This window comes from Mya arenaria, chromosome 3 (assembly GCF_026914265.1).
Source record: "Mya arenaria isolate MELC-2E11 chromosome 3, ASM2691426v1".
Classification (NCBI taxonomy): Eukaryota; Metazoa; Mollusca; class Bivalvia; order Myida; family Myidae; genus Mya; species Mya arenaria.
Window position 1 is genome coordinate 40311239 of NC_069124.1, and position 24289 is coordinate 40335527.

Genomic DNA, 24289 nt, shown 5'->3' on the forward strand with positions numbered 1-24289 from the left:
CTCAGTCTGGTCAAACATATCGCCACAGTCATAATGGAAGTTCCAGACTTCAGCTTCAACCCAGGCGTTGTCGGTGTTCCTTGGATCATCCAGGTAGCCCTTGTACAAGAGTTCCGCACTGAAAATGTAAAACAAACATTGTACAAACACTAACATAAGCTTGCTTCTACCCAGACATTGACAGTGCTCCTCTGATCATCAAACTGACGTATTCCTTGTATAAGATTTCCGCACAGCAGGATTTTTATTCACAAACTCCTTAACAACCCAAAAATAAAACGATCATCTGATAAATGTTTTAATGAAACACATATTGTTTTTTATTATCTCTCTTCATTTGTCTGAGTGTAACCATACACTGGTTATCTAAATTTCCCATCCATTTTAACTATATCATCTCTAAAAATATCACATTTTCTTTCATGCTTTTCGATGAAATATTGTGTTTTATCAGTGAAATAACAACAGTGAAAATATCAATTTGATATTATCACTGCAAATGAAGGAGTGAAAACATCAACATAAAGAACTACTTTTAAAATCAATTGTAGTAACTACCCCTTGATCAAATCTAAACACAACACTTATGAACCAGAAAATGTTGCCAATTTTTTATATTTTTTTATTAAAAAAAGGTTTGTGTAGGTTTAAATAACATCTCTTCAAATATTCAACTAAAGCCCCAATCAGAAATTCAGAAACAATCTATATACCTGTAGCCCTGTTTCTCTTTATCATCAGTGATTTCACCAACAGTAAAAGTTACCAGATTTCCAAGCGACAATTCACTGTTGCTGGTCGCATAGCGTGAAAAGAACTGGAAATAAAAAATCATTTACATTATGTTCCCTCTGTTTTCTATGTGTTCTTTTGGGGGGTAAACACTAAACAGCATTATGAGTGGGAGAGCTCATATGTAGGACAGTATTACAGTTTAACATTGAACAAAAGACTGAATAGCAGGCACAAAGAAAAGACAAAACATTGTTAATGTCATAATGACAATACTTTGCCCATTATCAAATGTTGAAATATATGAGGCCTTCATATTAGGCGAGCTTGCATAAAGCAATATTAAGAAAAAAGACATTATAATTTATTTAACTTTTTAAGTACGTCTTGAATCAAATCTCAAACTTTACTGATATTCACATTTATATTAATCAAACTCATACGCAATTTTGTATGATCGCTTATTCCAATTAAATGTTTTGGATTAGTTATAATATCCATTTTGATACTAATAGCTTTATACAGTCAATTTAGACAAAGTTTATTTGATCATGCAAGTAAACCTTTTAATTTGATTTGTGACATTCACAAAATATTTGACATTCACAAAATATTTAAACATATTTTTTTTGTCCTTACGATATGTTATCATATATCCTCATAGATAAAATGACCACTCAACGTGACAAGGACATTTACCTTGATCATATCCCGCTGCTCGAACTTGTCTGACCTGGCCACGGAGCCTCCCTCTGGAAACACCTGTGACATAAATGCCTGGCACAGAGTGGTGTACCTGTTGTCTGTCCCGTGCAATACTTCCTGAAGAAAGAAAGGAAATATACCAAATTTAACAATAGAAAGAATGCAGTTATTCTCCTTAAAATATTAATACAAGTTACTGCCTGCATACTTTAGATCTTACTAATGGACTCAAAATATTTTGTTTCAGTTACCTGTATCTTTTAACCCTGTGTACTAAACATAGTAATAAAAATATTTTACTATTTTTCCATCTATTTCCACTTGTGTATCATCAATCCTAGCAAATTATCTACAGCAAAAATAGGTAAAGTAGAATAAAACAATTCCATGGGTGTCTAATTTTATATTTTAAATTATGATCACAAAATTTTAGAGCAGGTCAACTTCTTTCAGCACAAAATCATAATTTTAGTCCGAAATAAACTTATATTCCAGCAGTGTAAAATCTAGCTTTGTTAATGACAGCTTTTAACAAGAGCAAATCCCAATGCTCATCTGTTTTTTGTCCTGTAGTATAACTTAATATAATATTAAATCGACACTAATGGGCACTATACAACACAATGCATAGTTTTTGCATGATTTTTTCAAGCTATCGAGGGGCATAACTCGACAGTTATTCAAACTGGAGGAATAGGTATTACTACATAAATATATATTGTCAGTCATGATGGACTTTGAGTTGGCATTTGAACTTGTTTGCATTATGATGCTGAAGACGACAACAACTTTAAGGCCATGACAATAACTCGGACAACAAGTTCAGTTCAAAAATCAATAGTCATGGTAATCGGACAACAATTTCAGTTCAAAAATCAATAGTCATGGTAAAACACATATCAAAAAAGGCAAACAAGCTCAAGAGCAAATTCTCACGGCTTCTTTAACAGGACTTTTATACTGGAAAATGGTCTCAAAAAAGATTTCTAAGAAGCTTATAGCAGACATTACAATCAAGCTAAATTGTATCATAATTCAACATAAACCAATAATAACACCTACCCCAGGCAATGTGAGCCCATCAGCCTGTATTGTCAGGAACTCGAGAACACGTTTTCCCTCCACATGCATGAAGGAGGAGGCACTACGATCCATGCTTTTCTTCTTTCGCCAGCGAGTGAACACAGCTTTTATGACATGGTTAGGTCCCCAGCGCCAGAGAATACCCTTCCCCCTCATTCCTGTACGACCCATTGGATTCCTGAAACATAATATATAGGTAAAGCTGTATAACAGAAGATTAATAAAATATGGACTCGATCACACATGGATTGGCCCCCAGCGCCACAAAGTACCCTTCCCCAATATGCCTTGATGATCCATTCGATTCCTATAAAATACAGAAAAATGTCAAAAGCGTCAATTTTTAATATATCCATTTTTCATATGCCTGTACAACCAGTTGGATTCCTGAAACATATAATATACATGTGTAGGCACATGTATGATTAATGGATGACTTCATTCCCCAAAGTTTGTCAAAAAGTAAAAAAATATTATTCTACATGATAATAATCAGCTTTGTACTCATGGTGCCATCTTAAAGTGATCAAGGGTTTATATTTGTCACCTTTTTATTGATATTAATCTTAAATACACCACACAACTCACAACAAACCATTCACTACATATATCACTATGTATAATAGCGTGCTAATGGGGATCAAAAATGTACATTTGTCACTTTTTTATTGATGTTGAATGTAATTGATCATTAATACATCACACAACTCCCAACACACCATTCACTACATATTATGATCCAAGCATACTCACTGTGCTATGTTAAGATGATCCATGGTATATCTAAGCAATTTGTTTTCCCCACATATCCAGCATCGATATGTACAGAACACATGGTACCTAATCTCTGCCTTATAATCCCAGACTACTCACAGTGGAATACTGAACAATATGTGTATCGAAGGCACTTTCTACCTGCATAATTCCATAACAGACTATCCACAATGCAGACACTACCCATCTGTCACAAGACAACCCATAAATCCATAACAGCCTATCCACAATGCACACACTACCCACCTGTCACAAGACACCCATAAATCCATAACAGCCTATCCACAATGCACACACTACCCACCTGTCACAAGACAACCCATAAAATCTTAACAGCCTATCCACAATGCACACACTACCCACCTGTCACAAGACAACCCATTAAATCTTAACAGCCTATCCACAATGCACCCACTACCCACCTGTCACAAGACAACCCATAAAACCTAAACAGCCTATCCACAATGCAGACACTACCCACCTGTCACAAGACAACCCATAAATCCATAACAGCCTATCCACAATGCACACACTACCCACCTGTCACAAGACAACCCATTAAATCTTAACAGCCTATCCACAATGCACCCACTACCCACCTGTCACAAGACAACCCATAAAACCTAAACAGCCTATCCACAATGCAGACACTACCCACCTGTCACAAGACAACCCATTAAATCTTAACAGCCTATCCACAATGCACCCACTACCCACCTGTCACAAGACAACCCATAAAACCTAAACAGCCTATCCACAATGCAGACACTACCCACCTGTCACAAGACAACCCATAAAATCTTAACAGCCTATCCACAATGCAGACACTACCCACCTGTCACAAGACAATCCATAAAACCTAAACAGCCTATCCACAATGCAGACACTACCCACCTGTCACAAGACAACCCATAAAATCTTAACAGCCTATCCACAATGCACACACTACCCACCTGTCACAAGACAACCCATTAAATCTTAACAGCCTATCCACAATGCACCCACTACCCACCTGTCACAAGACAACCCATAAAACCTTATAAAGCCCAGCCTACTCACAGTGGAATGTTCAGTTGATCCAAGGTGTATCTGAGCGGCTTGTTATCCACGTAGATCCAGGATCGCCTGTCTACATCCAACTCCTGTTTACCCTTAATTTTTTGACTGGTAACTGTGTTCCAGCGTGGGTTAAACTCTGGAATAGTCAGCTGTTGGGAACTGCCCTCAGATTTCAACTGTTCTTTCAGCTTAAGAATCCTTGCGTAAAAGAAGGAAATTTAGAGAAATGTTTCAATGAATGCAGCAAATAGTGTTGAAGTTTTTCAAATATCCAAACTGATTCATTCAAATTTTCGTTATTATAACTAACTCCATTTAAAAGCCCAAAAGCAAAAGCTGCCATATGTTAATGAAAAGCGAAATGGTTTCATAAATTGGACTCTCATTTAGCAATATATTATTTGTTGTATTTAAGAATTACAGTGAGATTGAAATGAACTTAAACTTTCACTCACTCATAAATGTCTTCATCGACAAATGCTATATCTTTCTCTCCAAACTTGCTCTTCTCCAATGTGAAAGTCTTAGGGTCGTAGATATCATACTGCACCTGTTCAACAGAGATTCCTCTATCAATACCAAAGCATAAAGAGCACTAAAGAAAATGGCTTTTGTCAAAGAACTAGATTTTATGCATTAATTATCAGGTCAATGCATAAGTTACCCCATTTCTAACTGTGAGAGGCAAATGAATGCCTTGATCACCACATCTATACCCTATGGAATGAGATTTAAATAAAGGCTCGCATTTTTTAAGAATTTCGAGGGGGAAAAAACGGCCAATGTTTGAGGCAGAATGATGGGATTTGGTACACATAAATATATTGTCATTGAAATCATGCAGGTATGCATATCATGATTATAAATTTAGTCTCAAAATGATTGTTTTCTGACATTTGAAAAGAGAATCACAACTATGTACAAAAAAGGAGAGCATGTATTTTTTGACATTTAATTTTGATCAAGGATATTAACACTGTACACAGTTTACATTTAATACAATGTATAAATTACCTCCCAAAGCACGTATTTGTCAAAGACAGGGAACCGGGCTATGGTGGTGCTGGGGTAGGGAGACTGTCGTGCAGCTACATGGATAAACCGACCTTTCAGGTTGGTAATACCCATCATGTCTGTAAAAGAACAAACATTGTGTCAAAGATGGAGTAGGAGGCAATGGTGGTGCTGGGAAACTGCAACAGTAGGGCTGCCACATGGATAAACCAGCTTAACATTATTACAGTACCCATCACCTCTGTAACAGAGAACAAACATGTGCATATTTCAGTACAAAGTATGTATTTTGAGAATATATTGCTGGCACCAATAAACTGTAAATTACAGGCAAAAAAATCACAATACCCAAAAAGCCTTTCAATCTTAAATTGACAAAACACAAATAGTACAACACTGACTCAGAAAGATGCCAACTCTTGCCTGCTTTTTGTCAGTCAATAAACTTCATAGCAGCATAACTAGACAAATATATGTAAGCAATATGAACGGGTCTTGCTACATATGTTCACATAATGTGAACCAAGTTTTATGTTAATATTTTAAATGGTTTTCAACAATACCATGACTTTGATAATCAGACAAACTAGCAGAATGTGTTCCAACACTGTACCATTTTTCTCCTGTTTGTGGGCAATATCCTCAAGGTAAAGCCTGCTGGAGTCCATCATGTTCTCCATCTCCATCATGCGGTCATTGAGACGTTTCATGCCCTTCCTGTGTCGACGTAGGTCCTCTTGTAAGGATAATAGACTAAAATAGAAGAAACAATGGTAAAATATGAAAGGAATTTACAGTCATTTATTGAATATTATTTTGGAGTTGATTATCTCTCCATCTCCATCATACCGTCATTAAGACATTTCATGCCCTCCTGTGTCAACGAAGGTTTGCTTGTAAGGATAATAGGCTAGAAAAGAACAAATTGATGTCAACATTTATGCTGATAAATTTGGAAAGCTGTCATGGGTTAAATCCTTTTTAAAAACTAACTTTTTTGCCTGTCATTTGCGTTGTTTCTAGATTCTTTTAATTTTTGGTAATGTCTTAACAAGTGCCGACGCTTTGCGTAGGATACTGTGTGAGGAGTATGACTTTACAAACATTATAAATTTCCTTATACTAGATCTCTGAAAGTCCCGAACTTCACTGAAGCCCACAAGAAATTCTTTCTCAATTGTCAGCAAAACCTATCATCCCCATTCAAGATATTTTGCAGTTCATCACTCACATGTCTTCCATATTGTTGGTCTGGTTTTTCGTCTCCAACTTCGCCTCCTCCCCGGTCATGTATTCCCTTGCAACTTTCTTCCAGAACACCGTGTCACCACTGTCTGACCTCTTGACTCCAGACCGGATTGACCTCTGAGTCTTGACCTAGTGAAATATTTAAGCATTAAAATTCATTTAGGGGGCTTTAAAGGAAAATGTTTCTTTAGTGGATATTTCTTTCATTATGTAAGCTTAAAGAACAATTATGAAGTTGAAAAATACATACATCTTATAGATATAATAAAAATCAGACTCTGCTTTTCTAGAATAAGAAGCTCATAACACAAATATCATGTGCTTCAGGACCTACCCATTTTTTTGCCCCTTCCCTAGATGTTGTCATTGCCTTGAGAAAAATATTTTCATTAATTGTTTAATTATAATCTATGAAAAGTTTAAAATGAAGACAAGATTGATGAAAATTGTTGTCAGTGTCTATTAAAGTTCCATTGCATAACAATTTGGATTGTTTTGCCATAAACTAAAAAGACCAATCAATGAATATAGGCAATGATATCATTGAATGTTTTTGTTTACTTCTGACAATTCTGACGTTTAAGCGAAACTGAAGGTAAAAGCTATGAATATGTCATTGCAAAAGCGCAGGATCATATTGGATTTGAGGAAGCATATGCAGAATTCTTGTTTAACTTGAACAGAAAAAAATGTTTCTAAATCAGAGTATAAACATATATTTTTAAACCCGGGCATTTTATAAACACTATGCAATTTTTTAAAGGGAGGAAGTCAACATAGTATTCTATCAAAGTTTAATGTACAAATGATAGGGCCAGATTCCTTATATCATAATAAGCATTCTACTTTTTTTATGCAATCTTGAATGCACTAAGTAAAACATGTCGTTTCCATAAAGCACGCTAGACTCTCTATATTTAAGGATTGAAATTCATTTTGGGGGCATTTATACCATCTTGGATGCCTTAGATCTAACTGGGAAATTCCATGACGCGCTCTGGACATAATAATAATAATGTTGTTTGTATGCATGGATTTTTTCATGTTAGAACATCCTATCATCCTCTTCATACTGCCTGCCAACTATGACCCTAAATTGACTTTTGACCATTTGCCAGTTGTCAAAATTTAACACAAGCCTGCAAGCCCAGTTGCCAGGCTTCTTCAAAGTTTAAATTAAATAACATCTGAAGCCAGGTGCAACAGTGATAGAATTTAACCTCGTCTTTCAAACCAAGGGATGTAACTTGCCAATTAATTAAGACAGAGTTGTAGGCCTTGCTACTTATATTGGCACTGGAATCATGTGAGCTATAACATTCATTACGTTTGTTATAATTTATATATAGTATTTCAAGAGAATACTGCGAACAATTTTTGAGAAATAGCCAAGTGTATGCACTACCCAGCCAACATGAAGGCTATGAAAATACCTCATCTTTTTCTTTAAAAAAAAAAAGATAAGCTACAATGCAACTAGGAACAAACCCCTTCCATTGCCCTTTTTCAGCACTTGGATCTACACTTCTTATAGCAAAATTTATGATAATGTTGAGAGGGGCCCAGAAGGGGGAAGTAAAGCCTTTAAAACCAAAGCGACAAAAAAGCTTACCTTCTCCCTTTCACAGCAATTGGATTTAAACCTCTTGAGGAAGGATTCCACAATGATGTAGAGCATGTTGAGGGGGGTGAAGGGAGGGGGGAGTGTAAGACGCTCGATAAAGTCCGCAATCAAGGCGTAACGCTGGAACTTCCAGATCTCACTGGCTACCTTGTCCACCTTACCAATTGTCAGACTGGAGAAAGAATGTAATAAAAAAATATATCATTTATGTAAAATAATATAAAAAAGCATAGAGAACTAAAATGGTCTGTTATATTTGCAAATTCAAAGATTAAGTAGGAGTATGGAGCAGGCAATAGACCTTACCCAACATACCTTTCATTCTTAAGAGACTTATAGAAGGGATGTTAAAAAGAAATTTCCCTACCTATTCGCTTCATTTTAATTCAAGAAAATTACACGTAAGAAATTCAATGCAAAATTAAAAACATCAATTAGCGACGAAGTTTTCATTAATTAAACAAGCTTCAACATTTAGTCTGCATTATAATTTAATCTACATGTTACTGACTCGTACTTACGAGAACATGGCAAACAGCAGGGTAACGAGAATGAGTTTACAGATGAGAAGATACTGGAGGGTGATCACGTAGCCAGAGAAACTGGGGTTGGGGCACTTCTCAATGGCCTTGATGTCATCTGAAGTTTCAGAAATAATCAGAATGAATGTGTTTACGGATGAGAAGATATGTGGAAATCAATTACATGAGCATGAATGTTATTTTAATCTATATTTTCTATTGATGATTTTTTTTGGTAGGTTTGAATTAAGTACATTCAACAACCAGCAGTTTTTCAAATTTTTGTTTAAGATGCCCACGTTGATAGTAACATTGTTGTTTACTTTCAAAAAGTGTGTTCATGGACACATTTCATGTATCAAATAAGATTTGAGACAATCATAATTTATATCCACTTTAAACGATGTAGGTATTGCTTTCCGCCATTTTCCTTTTTAACAAACTTGTTAGCATCTGAAGCTGAATGTTTTTTATGTATATGGAGTCTTTTCATCACAGAGGAAATGCTTGTTAAAACCATACATGTGATAATTTCTTGGGTCGATTCCGGGACACTCGTCGTAATGTCAACGCACACTAGGGGGGTCCGGGGGCATGCCCCCCCAAAATTTTTTTTAAATGGGGAACGTCTGTGGTGCATTCTATAGCATATCTGGGGCTATTTTAGTCGTTTTTAACGTCGGGAAAATGTACCTATTTTGACTGCCAAGACGTATTTTTTACTTGACATGGTTGTTTTTTTTTCTGCATTTTCTTGAAACAAGAGGGCCATGATGGCCCTGTATCGCTCACCTGTAGCTTTGCTAAATAAAGTGAACATTCTGACCTATTATCATAAAGATCCAATGAAAAGTATGGCCCCTAGAGGCCACTCTTTTATTTGTCCCACTGACCTAGTTTTTTACCCCACATGACCCTATCAGTAGGCAATGCTTCAAACCAAATATTTAAGACCTAGTCCTTGTGGCTTTAGACAAGAAAATTTTAAAGTTTTTTCCTATATAAGCCTATGTAAAACTTGTGACACCCAGGGTGAGGCCTCTTTTCACCACAGGTGCACAAATTGAACAATCTTGGTAGCGGGCCACTAGGTTATGCCACATATAAAATGCCAATGTCTTGTTGGTTTAGACAAGAAGTTTTTTGTTCTATATAAGCCTATGCAAAACTTGTGACTCCCCCCAGGATAGGGCCTCTTCTCCCCAGGGGCATAAATTGAACAATCTTGGTAGAGGACCACTTGGTTATGATACATACCAAATATTGAATGCGTAGGCCTTGCATTTTCAGACAAGAAGATTTTTAAACACTTTCCTTATAGTTGCATTGAGATTAGGCTAAAATTGTGACCTCTATTGTGTTCACAAGGTTTTTGTACTAATTGACCTAGTGACCTAGTTATTGACCTTGAATGACCCAATATCAAACTTGACCTACATTTTATAGCGATGATCATTCTGACCAAGTTGCATTGAGATTAGGCTAAAATTGTGACCTCTATTGTGTTCACAAGGTTTTTCTACTAATTGACCTAGTGACCTAGTTATTGACCGCGGATGACCCAATATCGAACTTGACCTAAATTTTATAGAGATGATCATTCTGACCAAGTTGCATTGAGATTAGGCTAAAATTGTGACCTCTAATGTGTTCACAAGGTATTTCTACTAATTGACCTACTGACCTAGTTTTTGACCCCAGATGACCCAATATCAAACTTGACCTAGATTTCATAGAGATGATCAGTCTGACCAAGTTTCATAAAGATTAGGTCAAAATTGTGACCTCTGTTGTGTTCACAAGGTTTTTCTAATAATTGACCTAGTGACCTAGTTATTGACTGCGGATGACCCAATATCGAACTTGACCTAGATTTTATAGAGATGATTATTCTGACCAACTTGCATTGAGATTAGGCTAAAATTGTGACCTCTATTGTGTTCACAAGGTTTTTGTACTAATTGACCTAGTGACCTAGTTGTTGACCGCAGATGACCCAATATCGAACTTGACCTACATTTTATAGAGATGATCATTCTGACCAAGTTGCATTGAGATTAGGCTAAAATTGTGACCTCTATTGTGTTCACAAGGTTTTTCTACTAATTGACCTAGTGACCTAGTTTTTGACCTGGGTTGACCCAATATGGAACTTGACCTAGCTTATGTTAAGATGATCATTCTGACCAAGTTTCATTAAGATAAGGCTAAAATTGTGACCTCTATTTTGTTCACAAGGTTTTTCTACTAATTGACCTAGTGACCTAATTATTGACCGCGGATGACCCAATATCGAACTTGACCTAGATTTTATAGAGATGACCATTCTGACCAAGTTGCATTGAGATTAGGCTAAAATTGTGACCTCTATTGTGTTCACAAGGTTTTTTCTACTAATTGACCTAGTTTTTGACCCCAGATGACCCAATATCGAACTTGACCTAGATTTTATAGAGATGATCAGTCTGACCAAGTTTCATAAAGATTAGGTCAAAATTGTGACCTCTATTGTGTTCACAAGCAATTGTGAACGGACGGACGGACGGACGGACGACGGACGAAGAGTGATCACAAAAGCTCACCTTGTCACTACGTGACAGGTGAGCTAAAAATAAAACCACCAGATATTTTCCCAGGCTTTAAATGAAGTGCTATGCAAGGATATGCAGTCTACTTTCGGTTTCATCAAAACAGGAAATAAACAACTATACGGGCACCTGTTTTCCCGCGCTTTTGAGAACAAGCGTTACAAAATATTTATTTTTTCATCACATTTAAAACGTTTGCAATTTATGACACACAATATTTTCCAGACATTAAAGAAGATTTTCCAGTCGATGAGCATTTTTCCGTTTGGAGATGCATATAATTTTGATAGAGGGACGTGTCAACAATCGGCTGTATAAAGCGATCACGTGACTTACCATGGTCACGTGATTAAAGCACTCTATATTGAAATTTGAAAGAAATATGGGATGTTTTCCGTGTTTTAATTTTGTTTTTTTACTCATTTTGTCACTTTCTTTGAACTTACCTTCATGCTCGTTTGTTGGTAAAATGTGTGAAAAATATCAATTCATCAATTAAAAGCTATCATTCATAATACCAAACAAATCCATATGAAAACAATGAATTTGTATACAAGAACCCTCCCCCACTCGTTAAGCACAACAATAGGCCGATAGATCATTTATCGGGTGATTGACGATGACCTCGACGACACACGTACCAATTAACGGATTAGTGTCAACATGTCCTGTGTTTTACGACTAGTGTCCCGGACAGGCAAAATAGCTGATTTACATTGGTAAAATTAAGATAATCGATTCCGATTCCCAGATTTTTTTATTCGTTTTTTTTATGACTTTCCGGGACAAACATGCACCCTCCGTGACTCCGTGACAGAGATACGATTTCCGGGACAATCCCGGACGTCCGGGACGTTATCACATGTATGTAAAACATATATGTTGATTTGATAACTAATTAGGAGAAATTTCATATTTCATGATTTTCCATATTGTAGTAGATTTCCAATATTCTTTCACTAATGAATTCTGTTAAATAGTAAACATTGGTGATTTTAAAAACACTTAAAATAAGGTTGCCAACACATACAGATTTGAACGGCCATTATGTTCTTATAAACAGGTCAAGACTATACTAAAGAAACTGTGGAAGGGCATAATTCTGATGAAAAAGAAACCTCCCTACCTCACCTTCATTCACTCAAATTATTCAAAGGCAATACTCACTATAGCTTTGTGGTGACATGCTGTAGTTGCTCCCTGTAGATAAAGTAAAATAAATCTTATAAGTTATAGGAGGTATACAAAACTTCTTTACCCATGTCAATATAATTATTATAGTATATACTTTATATTTGCATCAATCACGCTTGTCGGCACTGTCTTACCAGAAAATGTGATTTTGTGCACAATGTTACGAGAGAGTGTGATCTTCGGCACAATGTTACGAGTGAGTGTGATCTTATGCATTATGTTTAGAGTGAGTGTGATCTTGTGCAAAATGATATGAAAGTATGTGTTTTTGTACATGATGCAAGGAGAGGGTGTGATACTGTGCACAATGTTATGAATGAGTTGTGATCTTGTGCACAATGTATTTTAGGAAAGTGTGATCTTGTGCATGATGTTACACTAGAGTATGATCATGTGCATAATATAAAGTTAGAGTGTGATATTTTGCACACTTTTGGGAGAGAGTGTGATCATGTGTAAAATATTGATAGAGAGTGTGATCTGATGCACCATATTAGTAGAGAGTGTGGTCTTGTGCAAAATGTTAAGAGAGAATGTGATCTTGTGCACAATCTTAGAAGAGAGTGTAATCTTATGTACTATGTAAGTCCAGATTGTGGTCTAGTGCACAATGTGTGATGAAAGTGTGATCTTGTGCACAATGTAGGGAGAGTGTGATCTTGTGCACAATTTTACGAGAGTGTGTGATCTTGTGCACAATGTTATGAGTGAGTGGAATCTTGTGCACAATGTTACGAGTGAGTGGCATCTTGTGCACAATGTTATGAGTGAATGGCATCTGGTGCACAATGTTACGAGTGAGTGGCATCTTGTGCACAATGTTATGAGTGAGTGGCATCTTGTGCACAATGTTATGAGTGAGTGGCATCTTGTGCACAATGTTACGAGTGAGTGGCATCTTGTGCACAATGTTATGAGTGAGTGGCATCTGGTGCACAATGTTACGAGTGAGTGGCATCTGGTGCACAATGTTACGAGTGAGTGGCATCTTGTGCACAATGTTACGAGTGAGTGGCATTTTTTGTTACGAGTGCATGGTATCTTGTGCACAATGCTCCCAGATAATGTAAACCTGTGTTGTGATGTAAACTGCACAGTACCCGGTGAAAATTTGGCTTTTAATTCATGAGGATTTCTTATGAAATAATATGTAAGAATTAACAGTTGTGTACTATCTTTCAAATATAAAAGTTAAAAATTAACAAAGGTTCTTACCAACATGACAATAATCCAGTGTCTGGTCATAAATATGGGAACAAGTTGGGTCCGCTACAAACAACAGAAAATTTTAATAAACTTAAATCTAGTATACATCTGAATGCAAGTATAAATCACATAAATAAATGTATGTCCATCCAATCTGATTTTCAATGGCTTGTGTTTGACTGTTGTTTTCAGGAGAGACATTAATTTCCTGGCCTCAATTTTGTGATCAATATCAAGCCTGTAACTGACACTCATCTGATAAATTACAAGGCTAATGCAATCCCATTTATTTATTCACATTAATGGCTTAACATCCTTCATTTCAAGAGCTTTGTACCTACTTCACAAATGTACCCAAAAGATAAATGTAATTTGTAGTTCTGTGAAATTGAATTGAATACATTTTTGACATGGTAGTTTTAAGTGTTCTTGTGACATCTGTATAGCATCAGCCTACCTTCCAGGTCATGAACCTGTGTTAGAAACATGGCGTATATGGGGCGTGTGATGATTCGCCGTATCATCTCGATACCGAACGGCCAGTGCGGATAAATAATGGCCTGGATTGTTACCCCGCCCACTATCATGAAGATCATGAACATACGGACAAATGCGACAAAGTCATGACTGATCTGAAATGGACAAATAATGTTTTTCTTGATAACGCTCAATGTGAAATTCGCATTTATGAGTTAACTATTATCTTACGACCCGAAACAAACTTATCAAACTGTAAACTTGAAAAAAGGTATTACCATTCTCTTAATTCTGAGCAGCATGGGCCCGAGTGTAGGGCTGATGGGCAAGTAAACACCCAGCAGCCGATAGTAGAAGAATATCAGCGCATAGCAGTTGAACTCACGAGCCTAAAAACAACAGAGTTAAATATATCAGAAACACACTTTATCTTTCTTTCGATCACATTATAATATTATGAACATTTTTTAATGAAAAAGTGAGTTAAAAAAGTAAGTCAATGGATTTCTCTTCAACTTGCATGTCTGAACTCTTTCATTAGGATAAATTAATTGCATGTTCATTTAAGGAATGAATTGCGGGGTTGATGTCATTATCGGGGTATGAACGCAATTGGGTTGGTCAATGTGTGTGGAGTCCGAAGGACTCCACGCGTACTTTGACCAACCCAATTGCGTTCATATCCCCGATAATGACATCAACCCCGCAATTCATTCCTTATATTTACACCAATAATTCATTATTTCATTCAAGAATTGTTAAAAAAATTCTTCATTTCATTTAAGAAAACCTTTAAGTAATCTGTTCTTACCCATTCTGTAAATAGAACGACCCGACTATAACCGGAAACATGTTTTTCAAATGACGTCACAATCACGCGGAAAAGATCAACCACTTGATATCACTTTAAAACGTAAAATTGAAACACTTCTGGTACCATTATATTTAAAATATAATAAACTAACACTTTTAAAAATGTTGATCTATATTTTACGGGACATGTAGACACAATTCAACCAATAACAAGATCAATAGCTTTTATGTATATTGTTATGCAATAAATTACGATCCAAACATATCCGAAGATGTTGCGTTCATCGATTGATGAACGCAATTGCCGAAAGGCAGTTCATTTAAGGAATGGAAGTTGAGGTGTAAATATTTATATTTTATTCAAAATCAATGTCCAGCCGCATGTGAAATAACAACATGAGCATCAAAGAACAAGAATTTTGTGATCAATTGTACTGCCTGTCAGGAGCAGTGTTTTCTAATAAAGGGCACCATGACCTTGACCTTTTACCTGCTGAACCCAAAATCATTAAGAGTCATTTATTTACTTACCATGACAACTGTACATACCAAGTTTATAAGAATGTACAAGATATTGAAAAAGAGTAACAAAGACGACAACAGCATCCGACAAGGTAATCTCTACGTATCAACAATGCTTCCAGGAGACATAAAAATAAAATGGTCGTAGTCAGTGTCGGAAAATAGCTCATTAGCTCATGTTTCTTGTTAACACATACCCAACTTTAAATAAAGATTTTTGTATCTTGTATCTTGTCACCATGTGTATCCCGAACAGCAATAGGAGCAAAATATAACAAATCACTAAAGCCCCGATGTGAACAGAGTGTAGTGAGACACCCTCTGCTAGAATTAGAGTACCCTGAACAGTAATTGGAACAGAATATATCACAACACTTAAGCCCCTGTGCTTGCACAGTGTTGTCATAAATGCTCTGACACAGTTGAAGTATCCAGAACAGCAACAGGAACAGAATATAACACAATACTAAAGCCCTCATGCATACTTAGTGTAGTCATAAAAATTAGAGTATCTGAAACAGCAATATGAACAGAATATAACACAAGACTTACGTCCCTGTGCGTACCTGCGTTTATTGAACATGCCCTGCCAGACTTGGAGAATCAGGAACAGCAATAGGAAGAGGAACAAAATATAAGTCAACTTTAAAGCCACTGTGCATACCTGTGTGTAGTCGGACGCACCCTGCCACAGTTGGAGTATCCGGAATAGCAACAGGATGAGGAAGATGAAGATCAACCCTATGTCAATGTAGTTCCACTTGAGTGACACCGTCTTGAACCTCTGTAGGGAATTATTGATTGTTGATTACATTGATATTAATTCAGAGTAAAATGCACTCAAATTAAACATTGTAATACAGTAGATTAAATGTTAACATTTGAATATAGCTAGAATGATATTGATAATATATTATCCTCTCAATATAAGGAAGCAAGAGGGCCATGATGGCCCTAAATCGCTCACCTGAGTAAAAGAGTTTAACCTTTGTTAGCTTGTTTCTCAAAGAATATTGAACAAGAGCTGTCAAAGTATGTGACAAATGCCCCCCAATGTGACATTGATCTATGAACAAGTACATAAAAAGTTGATCTTGCCTTTATGTGTCAAATACATATTGCAAGTTATATTAAATTGCCTCTGAGCATAGAAAAAAAACTAATCATACTAAAAGACAGCCAACACTCTTTATGTCCTCATATTCAGCATTCCATTGTGAATAAACACTTAGTGTATCTTTCACCTTAGAGGTAGGGACATGGGTCTTGCACACGACATGTTGTCTTGGTATGTCGAAAACATATGGCAAGTCATTTTAAAATCTGTCCATATAAGAGAAAGTCACAGCGCGGACACGACAGCCTATATTTTCCTTCAGGTTGCCATGGCAACCAGAGTTCTGCATGGAATTAATTTTTTTGAACAATTTTGAAAAAGCACCAACCAAGGATCATTCCTATGAAGTTTCATCAAAATTGTCCAAGCGGTTTAGGAGAAGAAGATGATTGTAACCAATTGTTGATACTTTTCCTTTAGGTTGCCATGTCAACCAGAGTTCTACATGGAATTAATTTCTTTGAACAATTTTGAAAAAGCACCAACCAAGGATCATTCCTATGAAGTTTCATCAAAATTGTCAAAGCGGTTTAGGAGAAGAAGATGATTATAACCAATTGTTGACATTTTCCTTTAGGTTGCCATGGTAACCGGGCCAAACAAAATTATGTGAACAAATTTAAGAGAGGTCCATGCAAGGACACTTCAAACCAAATTTGCTGAAGATCTATCAAGGGGTTCATGAGAAGAAAATGTTAAGGTTTTTTTTACTAATTTTAGCTCTGGTGGCCCTTAAAAGGGGCCAAACAAAATTATTTGAAAAGACCTGACAGAGGCCCATGCTAGGATGCTTCAGACTTGAAGATTCATCAAGCAGTTAATAAGATCAAGTTGTTAAAAGGTTTTTCTATTTTTTGCTCTGGTGACCCCTAAAAGGGGCCAAACAAAACCATTTGAACAAAGTTGAGAGAGGACCATGTAAGGATGCTACATATCAAGTATGGAGTCATTCTGACCTTTACTTTCAGAGGAAAAGATGTTTAAGTGACCAGACAATGTAAAAACAAATGACCCCTGAGCAAGGCCAATTTGACCCCTGGACAATAATTTGAATACCTTTGGTGTAGGTCCACTAGGTAACACTATATACCAAATATGAAAGCTCTAGGTCTTATATTTTGGAGAAGAGGATTTTTAAAGTTTTATTATATAAGACTATATAAAAACAAATAACTTTCAGGGCGGGGCCAATTTTGACCCTGTGGCAATAATTTGAACAACTTTGATAGAGGTCCACAAGATGACGTTGTATACCAAATATCTAAGCTCCTGGCCTTACGGTTCTGGAGAAGAATATTTTTAAAGATTTACTATATAACACTACGTTAAAACAAGGACCCCCTAGGCGGGGTCAATTTTGACCCTGTGGCAATAATTTGAACCAAATCTGGTAGAGGTCCACTAGATGATGCTGTATACCAAATATCTAAGCCCTGGGCCTTACAGTTTCGGAGAAGAAGATTTTTAAAGATTTACTATATAACACTATGTTATAAAACTAGTGACCCCTGGGGCGGGGCCATTTTTGACCCCAGGAGAATAATTTTAACAAATTTTGTAGAGGACCACTACATGATGACACATACATTTTTGACCCCAGGGGGATAGTTTTAACAATTTTGGTAGAGGACCACTAGATGATGCTATATACCAAATATTAAGGCTCTAGGCCTTATGGTTTTGGAAAAGAAGATTTTTAAAGTTTTTCCTTTCCGTTGCCATGGCAACCAGAGTTCTGCATGGAATTCAATTCTTTGAACAATTTTCAAAGGGGACCACCCAAGGAACATTCCTGTGAAGTTTGGATGAAATTGGCTAAGCGGTTTATGAGTAGATTTCGTTTAAAGTAAAAGTTTACGGACGGACGGACGCCGGACAAATTGTGATCACAAAAGCTCACCTTGTCACTATGTGACAGGTGAGTTAAAAAATAAATATCACAACATCCTCAAACCTAAAATAACCTCTTTTTTAAATATAATCTGGATATCTAATTGATAACAAAACATTCAATACACTTGTGGAATACAAATTGGAGTTGGTAGCTTGAATTATGATTAGTGAGTCACAATCTAGGAAGGCTCATGAAAGCCAATGGACTTGTTTACTTGTTTAAACCACCACTGAGTTCTCAACTAGTTTTCACTGACCATGCCGAGGCAGTTAACCCAACATTAAGAAACAACAATATAAAAGTATCTCTGTCTCATTGTGTTATGTGTTTCTTTTCTGGTGTTTGTTTGATATTTATCCTTCAACCCCGATTTTGATTAAATGTTTGAATGTTGAGTAATAGGGCAGACTGTCCAGGGGCCCTAAAATTCCTATTTTTTCAGTTTTGCTAAAAATCCTAATACAGTGGAACCTCACTAAACCGGACAAGGTCCGGACCGGGCAAAATTTCCGGTTTAGTGAGGATTCCGGTTTAGTGAGGATTTGATGTACGGAGTAAGTTTACTCAAAATATTAACTGAGTTAACCTTTAAAGGGAAGTTGGAAATTGGAATAAAATAAAAACACATAAAGATAACATTTATTTTACATCAACGATGGTTCAAGTAACTTGAAATAATGCATAGAGTATACATGTATATTTATTTATATATCAATGTACATTACAGATACAGTTTATATACAATGTTTCAATCAATTTTCTTTTCACAAGTTTGATTAACGTTTGATTATCGCGCGGCAGTCAATCCACAGCGCAATCATCATTATCGATTATCGCGTTATCACAACATCAAAGGTGCAATATTTAACGACGCACCGGCTGTCAAAATAATGTGACACGCGATTCGCGAATTCCTAATACACAAAATTATTTTGACATGTTTGAACAAATATACGTCCAGTTGGCGAGGTAAAATTACGTTGACAACTAACAAATTTTCTCGATTTTTTGTCCGGTATCCGGAATTCCGAGGTTCCGGTTTTGTGGGGATTATTTTACATTGAAAATAGAACGGGAAAATCGGGACTCTGGAAAAAGTCCGGTATCCCGAGGATTCCGGTTTTGTGGAGATCCGGTTTAGTGAGGTTCCACTGTAAAACTCAAAATTCGAAGGAAATTCCTAAAAAGCCCTTATTTTTTTATGAAAATACAAACTAATACACTCACTATTTCATGTTTAATGTGTCTTTAATGTAGTTTACAATTCTTATTCAGAGCATATTCAATACAGTGAATGGCAGATGACCAGTGGATCCATGTCAGGCTTGTTTATTGGTAGTGACCTTGTGCATGTTGTGGCAAAGATTTAATTATAAAGGTTAGAGCCAATTAACAACTGAGACCATGGAACCCTGGTGTATGTCATTCCTGTCCTTATAGTATGCGAGTTTATTTCTTGTTAAATTTGCCCTAAAATTTCTTTTTTTTATCCATAAAATTAGCCCTTATTTCTTGCCAAAAAGTGCTGGACAGCCTGATAGGGCTGCCACTGAGAATATTGCCAGGGACATTGTAAGTACCTTCCATGGATCTGAGAGGAAGGTAGATGTATCCGAACCAAAGTGCATGAAATTCTACAACAAGACTGACACTCACAAAATACGCCCAATAATTTCTTGGATTCTAAGACAACTTACTGTCACATTGGCCCTTTGAGAAGCAAGCTTTTCAAGAAGCAAATGATTTGGCACAATATGGCATTAACAGTAGAAAAAATTTATTTTAATTCGAGGGTTTCGAGTCAAAAGGTGCTAAAATCCTGAAGTGCTTCGGGGCATTTGGCTGATTATCATACCGATTTATTTTACCAACAAATATTTTCAGCAAGTTTGGTGAAGATCAGATGATAACTGTTCAAATTAGACAGTGGACAAAGCAAAAATGGCAAATTTTGACCAATTCAAGGGCCATAATCCTGAAGAGCCTGGCTGGTTATAGAACTTTGCCAAGAATATATACCAACAAACATTTATAGTAGCAAGTTTGGTGAAATTCGGATAAAAACTGTTCAAGTTTGAGAGTAGACAAAGCTAAAATGGCCAATTTTGATAAATTCAGGGGGCCATAACTCTGGAGTGCCTAAAGCGATTAGGCTGGTTATCGAACTTGACCTAGATATTTCACCAACAAACACTTTCATGAAGTTTGGTGGAAATTGGATGAGAAATGTTCAAGTTAGAGAGCGGACAAAGCTAAAATGGACAATTTTGACAAATTCAGAGGGCCATAACTCTGGAGTGCCTAAAGCGATTTGGCTGGTTATTCAACTTGACCGAGATATTTCACCAACAAACACTTTCATGACGTTTGGTGGAAATTGGATGAGAAATGATCAAGTTAGAGAGCGGACAAAGCTAAAATGGCCAATTTTGACAAATTCAGGGGGCCATAACTCTGGAGTGCCTAAAGCGATTTGGCTGGTTATCATACTTGACCTAGATATTTCACCAACAAACACTTTCATGAAGTTTGGTGGAAATTGGATGAGAAATGTTCAAGTTAGAGAGCGGACAACATTGTGGAGCCGCCCGCCCGCCCGCCGCCCACCCAATTTTGACAAATTCAGGGGGCCATAACTCTGGAGTGCCTAGAGCGATTTGGCTGGTTATCGAACTTGACCTAGATATTTCACCAACAAACACTTTCATGAAGTTTGGTGGAAATTGGATGAGAAATGTTCAAGTTAGAGAGCGGACAACATTGTGGAGCTGCCCGCCCGCCGGCCATGGGTGTTCCCATAATACGGCCATCGTAAGATGGGCGTATAAAAACAAGGTTTATGGTCCGAGTCAGTTTGACCTTACCTTGTATTTACCGACAGTTCTCCAGATCAATTCTAGTTCGATCATGAGAGCCCAGAGCCAGACAACAGCATCTAACGTGCGACTTCCACACGTTGGCCATAAGGTTGCGAGTGAGAACAATGCCAGGAAGATGAAGTATGTTGCCTAAAGAACAAATTTACAAAATTTACATATAGTGATTTTTTTTTAGTTCCATACTCACCCTGGAAAAAAACACATAAATACACTGACAACAGTCACACATTTAATAAAAAACTATGCTCATCTACAGGCAACAGCACAACAAATCACATTACCTACACACTTATCTAAGAAAAAAAGGTTCATGTCTATTGACAAAACATATAATCCACGACACAAAATACCAGAGCAAGACAAATGTAAATCATTCTATTCAAATAAAGTCACATGCATCTTATGCTGTGAGCCCTGGAGACTGTAGAAAGTATTAACAATCATTCCCTTTTAACCACATACATTTGTAGTCCAGAATTTGGTGATGGGAGCTGTCCACAGTAGGTAGTATTTCTGGTAAAATGGAATGTCTTTCTTCCGTTTCAACAATGCAGACTTCAGCATTGTTCCAAATGGCTGTTGTTCTTTCTGGAATGAGAAACGAAGGAGGCAATAAAATGTGACTCAGTCTTGTATTAAGAGGATGAAGAATAGAGATTTTTAATGAATTTGATAGAAAAAAAGATGAGATGCGCTAAACATTATAACAAATGAAAAGCTCCAAAACAATGGGGCCCCCTTTTAAAAATCAGTTCTTAAATTCATGAACAATCGTCGCCTTTTTTAAGATCCTAATTTTCACCAAGTATTTCTTAAATGTTCGCTGAAAGAAATAGTATTCATTAATCTGAAGTCCTGTAACCTGTCACTGATTCCCTCTATCATCTCCTCCTCATCATCTTTATCAACAGGAATGTCTGGGTCCAGGCCTCAACTAAAATCTATAACTAGCCTTCTTGAGATTCTGTAGACTATTGCTGATTCCCTGTATCATTTCTCCATTATCATTATCATCTTCATTATCTCACCAACAAAAACATCCGTCTCAAGACCTAAACTAAAATCTACCATTAACATTTCTGAGGTCCAGTAGACTATTGATGACTCCTGTATCTCCTCTCATCATTATCTTTTTTGTCATCTTCATTGACAGGAACATCCAGACCCAGTCCTTATCTCAAATCTACCACTAACCTTCCTGAGATCCTGTAGACTATTGATGACTTCTGTATTTCCTCCTCCTCCTCCTCCTCCGCATCATCATCATCATCATCATCATCATCATCATCATCATCATCATCATCATCATCATCATCATCATCATCATCATCATCATCTTCATTGACAGGAACATTTGAACATAAATCTACCACTAGCCTTCCTGAGGTCCTGTAGAATATTACTTACTACCTGTATCTCCTCATCATCTTTATCATCTTCATTGCCATGAACATCGAGATCCAGTCCTTAACTAAAATCTACCACAAACCATCCCGAAGTCCTGAAGACTTTTGCCGACTCATGTATCTCCAATTCCTTATTGTCTTCTTGTTCATCTTCATCAACAGAAATGTCTTAGTCCAAACCTAAACTTAAAGCTATCACCAACCTTCCTGAGATCCTGTAGACTATTGCTGATACCCTGTATCTCCTCTTCTTCATCATCATCTTCGTCTTCTTCATCGACAGGAACATCTGGGTCCAGACCTGAACAAATGTGGAGATATGGAAATCAAATGACCAGGGGCCTGTTTCAATAATCTTTTTAAAATACATTAGACGTACATTCTTAGTGTCATAGTTTTAATGTTTCGCTATATATTTACAAAACCTTTTTGTGCTGTTTTTTAAATACATATTTAAGATAATTGAAGTTGCAACAAAGATCCAAATCATTCAGGGCCCTGTGGTATATTATTTTTATCAAGCCATTTCGATCAATTTTAAATTATGTAATCCAAATCAAAAGTTCATGAAATCTTTAAATTAGTCGTTTAAAAAAAACGCTACTGTTCAATATTTATAATTGCGCTTAACAATTAAGGACCAGGAAAGTAAATTCTTTTGCTCTGAAGTAATAAACACATGTAGTGGTAAGTCGCAAAAGACACAAACAAATAACGTGCTTGCAGCTATCCATTTAAAATCGGTCCACATTTTCACAAAGCAAACTGCTAATGTCTTCGATCATTTAATGATAAATATGTTTGATGGTTACCAAACTGTTAAATTTAAATTGTAATTAAGTTCCATTGCTGGTTAAAAATGTTTTTAAAAATAATGTTAGAAGCAGCCGAAAATGCCGACAAGTCATGTTTTTATAGCTCAAATTTTGCAGACTAAATAATGCAAATAATTTTGATAGCGTTCGCCTTTCGATTCAATATTGAAATGGCTCAACAACTCAACAATTTTTTTGCATGGAGTTCATATATAGTGCATTGTAACCGTGACAGGTATTTGCTAATTTTACAATGTTATTTTGTACCAGCACGTAAATTTCTGGGAATATTGTTTACGATTGTTATTGGGGTAAAATAATGGATTTTGTTTTGTTATTGAGTGTGTGTATGTGTCGTTTTTGTTTTGATATTTTAAAAATGGGGGGGGGAAGGGAAATGGCTGAACGAGCTCCCGGACCAATTGAAGTTCCAATGTTAAAGAATCCCTGCTTATAATCTATAGAAAAAAATGGTAATTTCTGTGTTTACCTAAGGCATCCTTCTTCTTACTAGGAGGGGTGAAGTTGATCCAGATGTACATGGGGAAGATCAACACGATGCTTATTAAAATCTGTAACAGAGAAGTAGAAAGAACTATTATTTACATTACAAAATGG

At 36.4% G+C, this 24289-nt stretch overlaps 1 protein-coding gene across 1 annotated transcript in view; it reads right to left on the bottom strand.

Annotated features, from left to right (window-relative positions):
• LOC128227814 (transient receptor potential cation channel subfamily M member 2-like) overlaps nt 1–24289 on the bottom strand; it is a 50663-nt gene that overhangs the window by 5000 nt on the left and 21374 nt on the right. Inside the window, exons 16-35 of the mRNA XM_052938683.1 lie at nt 24162–24243; nt 23060–23157; nt 21913–22038; nt 21436–21579; nt 16225–16344; nt 14504–14614; nt 14206–14380; nt 13758–13811; nt 12516–12548; nt 8761–8878; nt 8228–8411; nt 6599–6744; nt 5981–6120; nt 5368–5486; nt 4809–4903; nt 4354–4551; nt 2500–2698; nt 1432–1554; nt 714–817; nt 1–118 (exon numbers count right to left, since the gene is read on the bottom strand). Coding sequence (XP_052794643.1) covers nt 1–118; nt 714–817; nt 1432–1554; nt 2500–2698; nt 4354–4551; nt 4809–4903; nt 5368–5486; nt 5981–6120; nt 6599–6744; nt 8228–8411; nt 8761–8878; nt 12516–12548; nt 13758–13811; nt 14206–14380; nt 14504–14614; nt 16225–16344; nt 21436–21579; nt 21913–22038; nt 23060–23157; nt 24162–24243 — 2487 coding nt within the window. The remainder of the gene's footprint in view (nt 119–713; nt 818–1431; nt 1555–2499; nt 2699–4353; nt 4552–4808; nt 4904–5367; nt 5487–5980; nt 6121–6598; nt 6745–8227; nt 8412–8760; nt 8879–12515; nt 12549–13757; nt 13812–14205; nt 14381–14503; nt 14615–16224; nt 16345–21435; nt 21580–21912; nt 22039–23059; nt 23158–24161; nt 24244–24289) is intronic.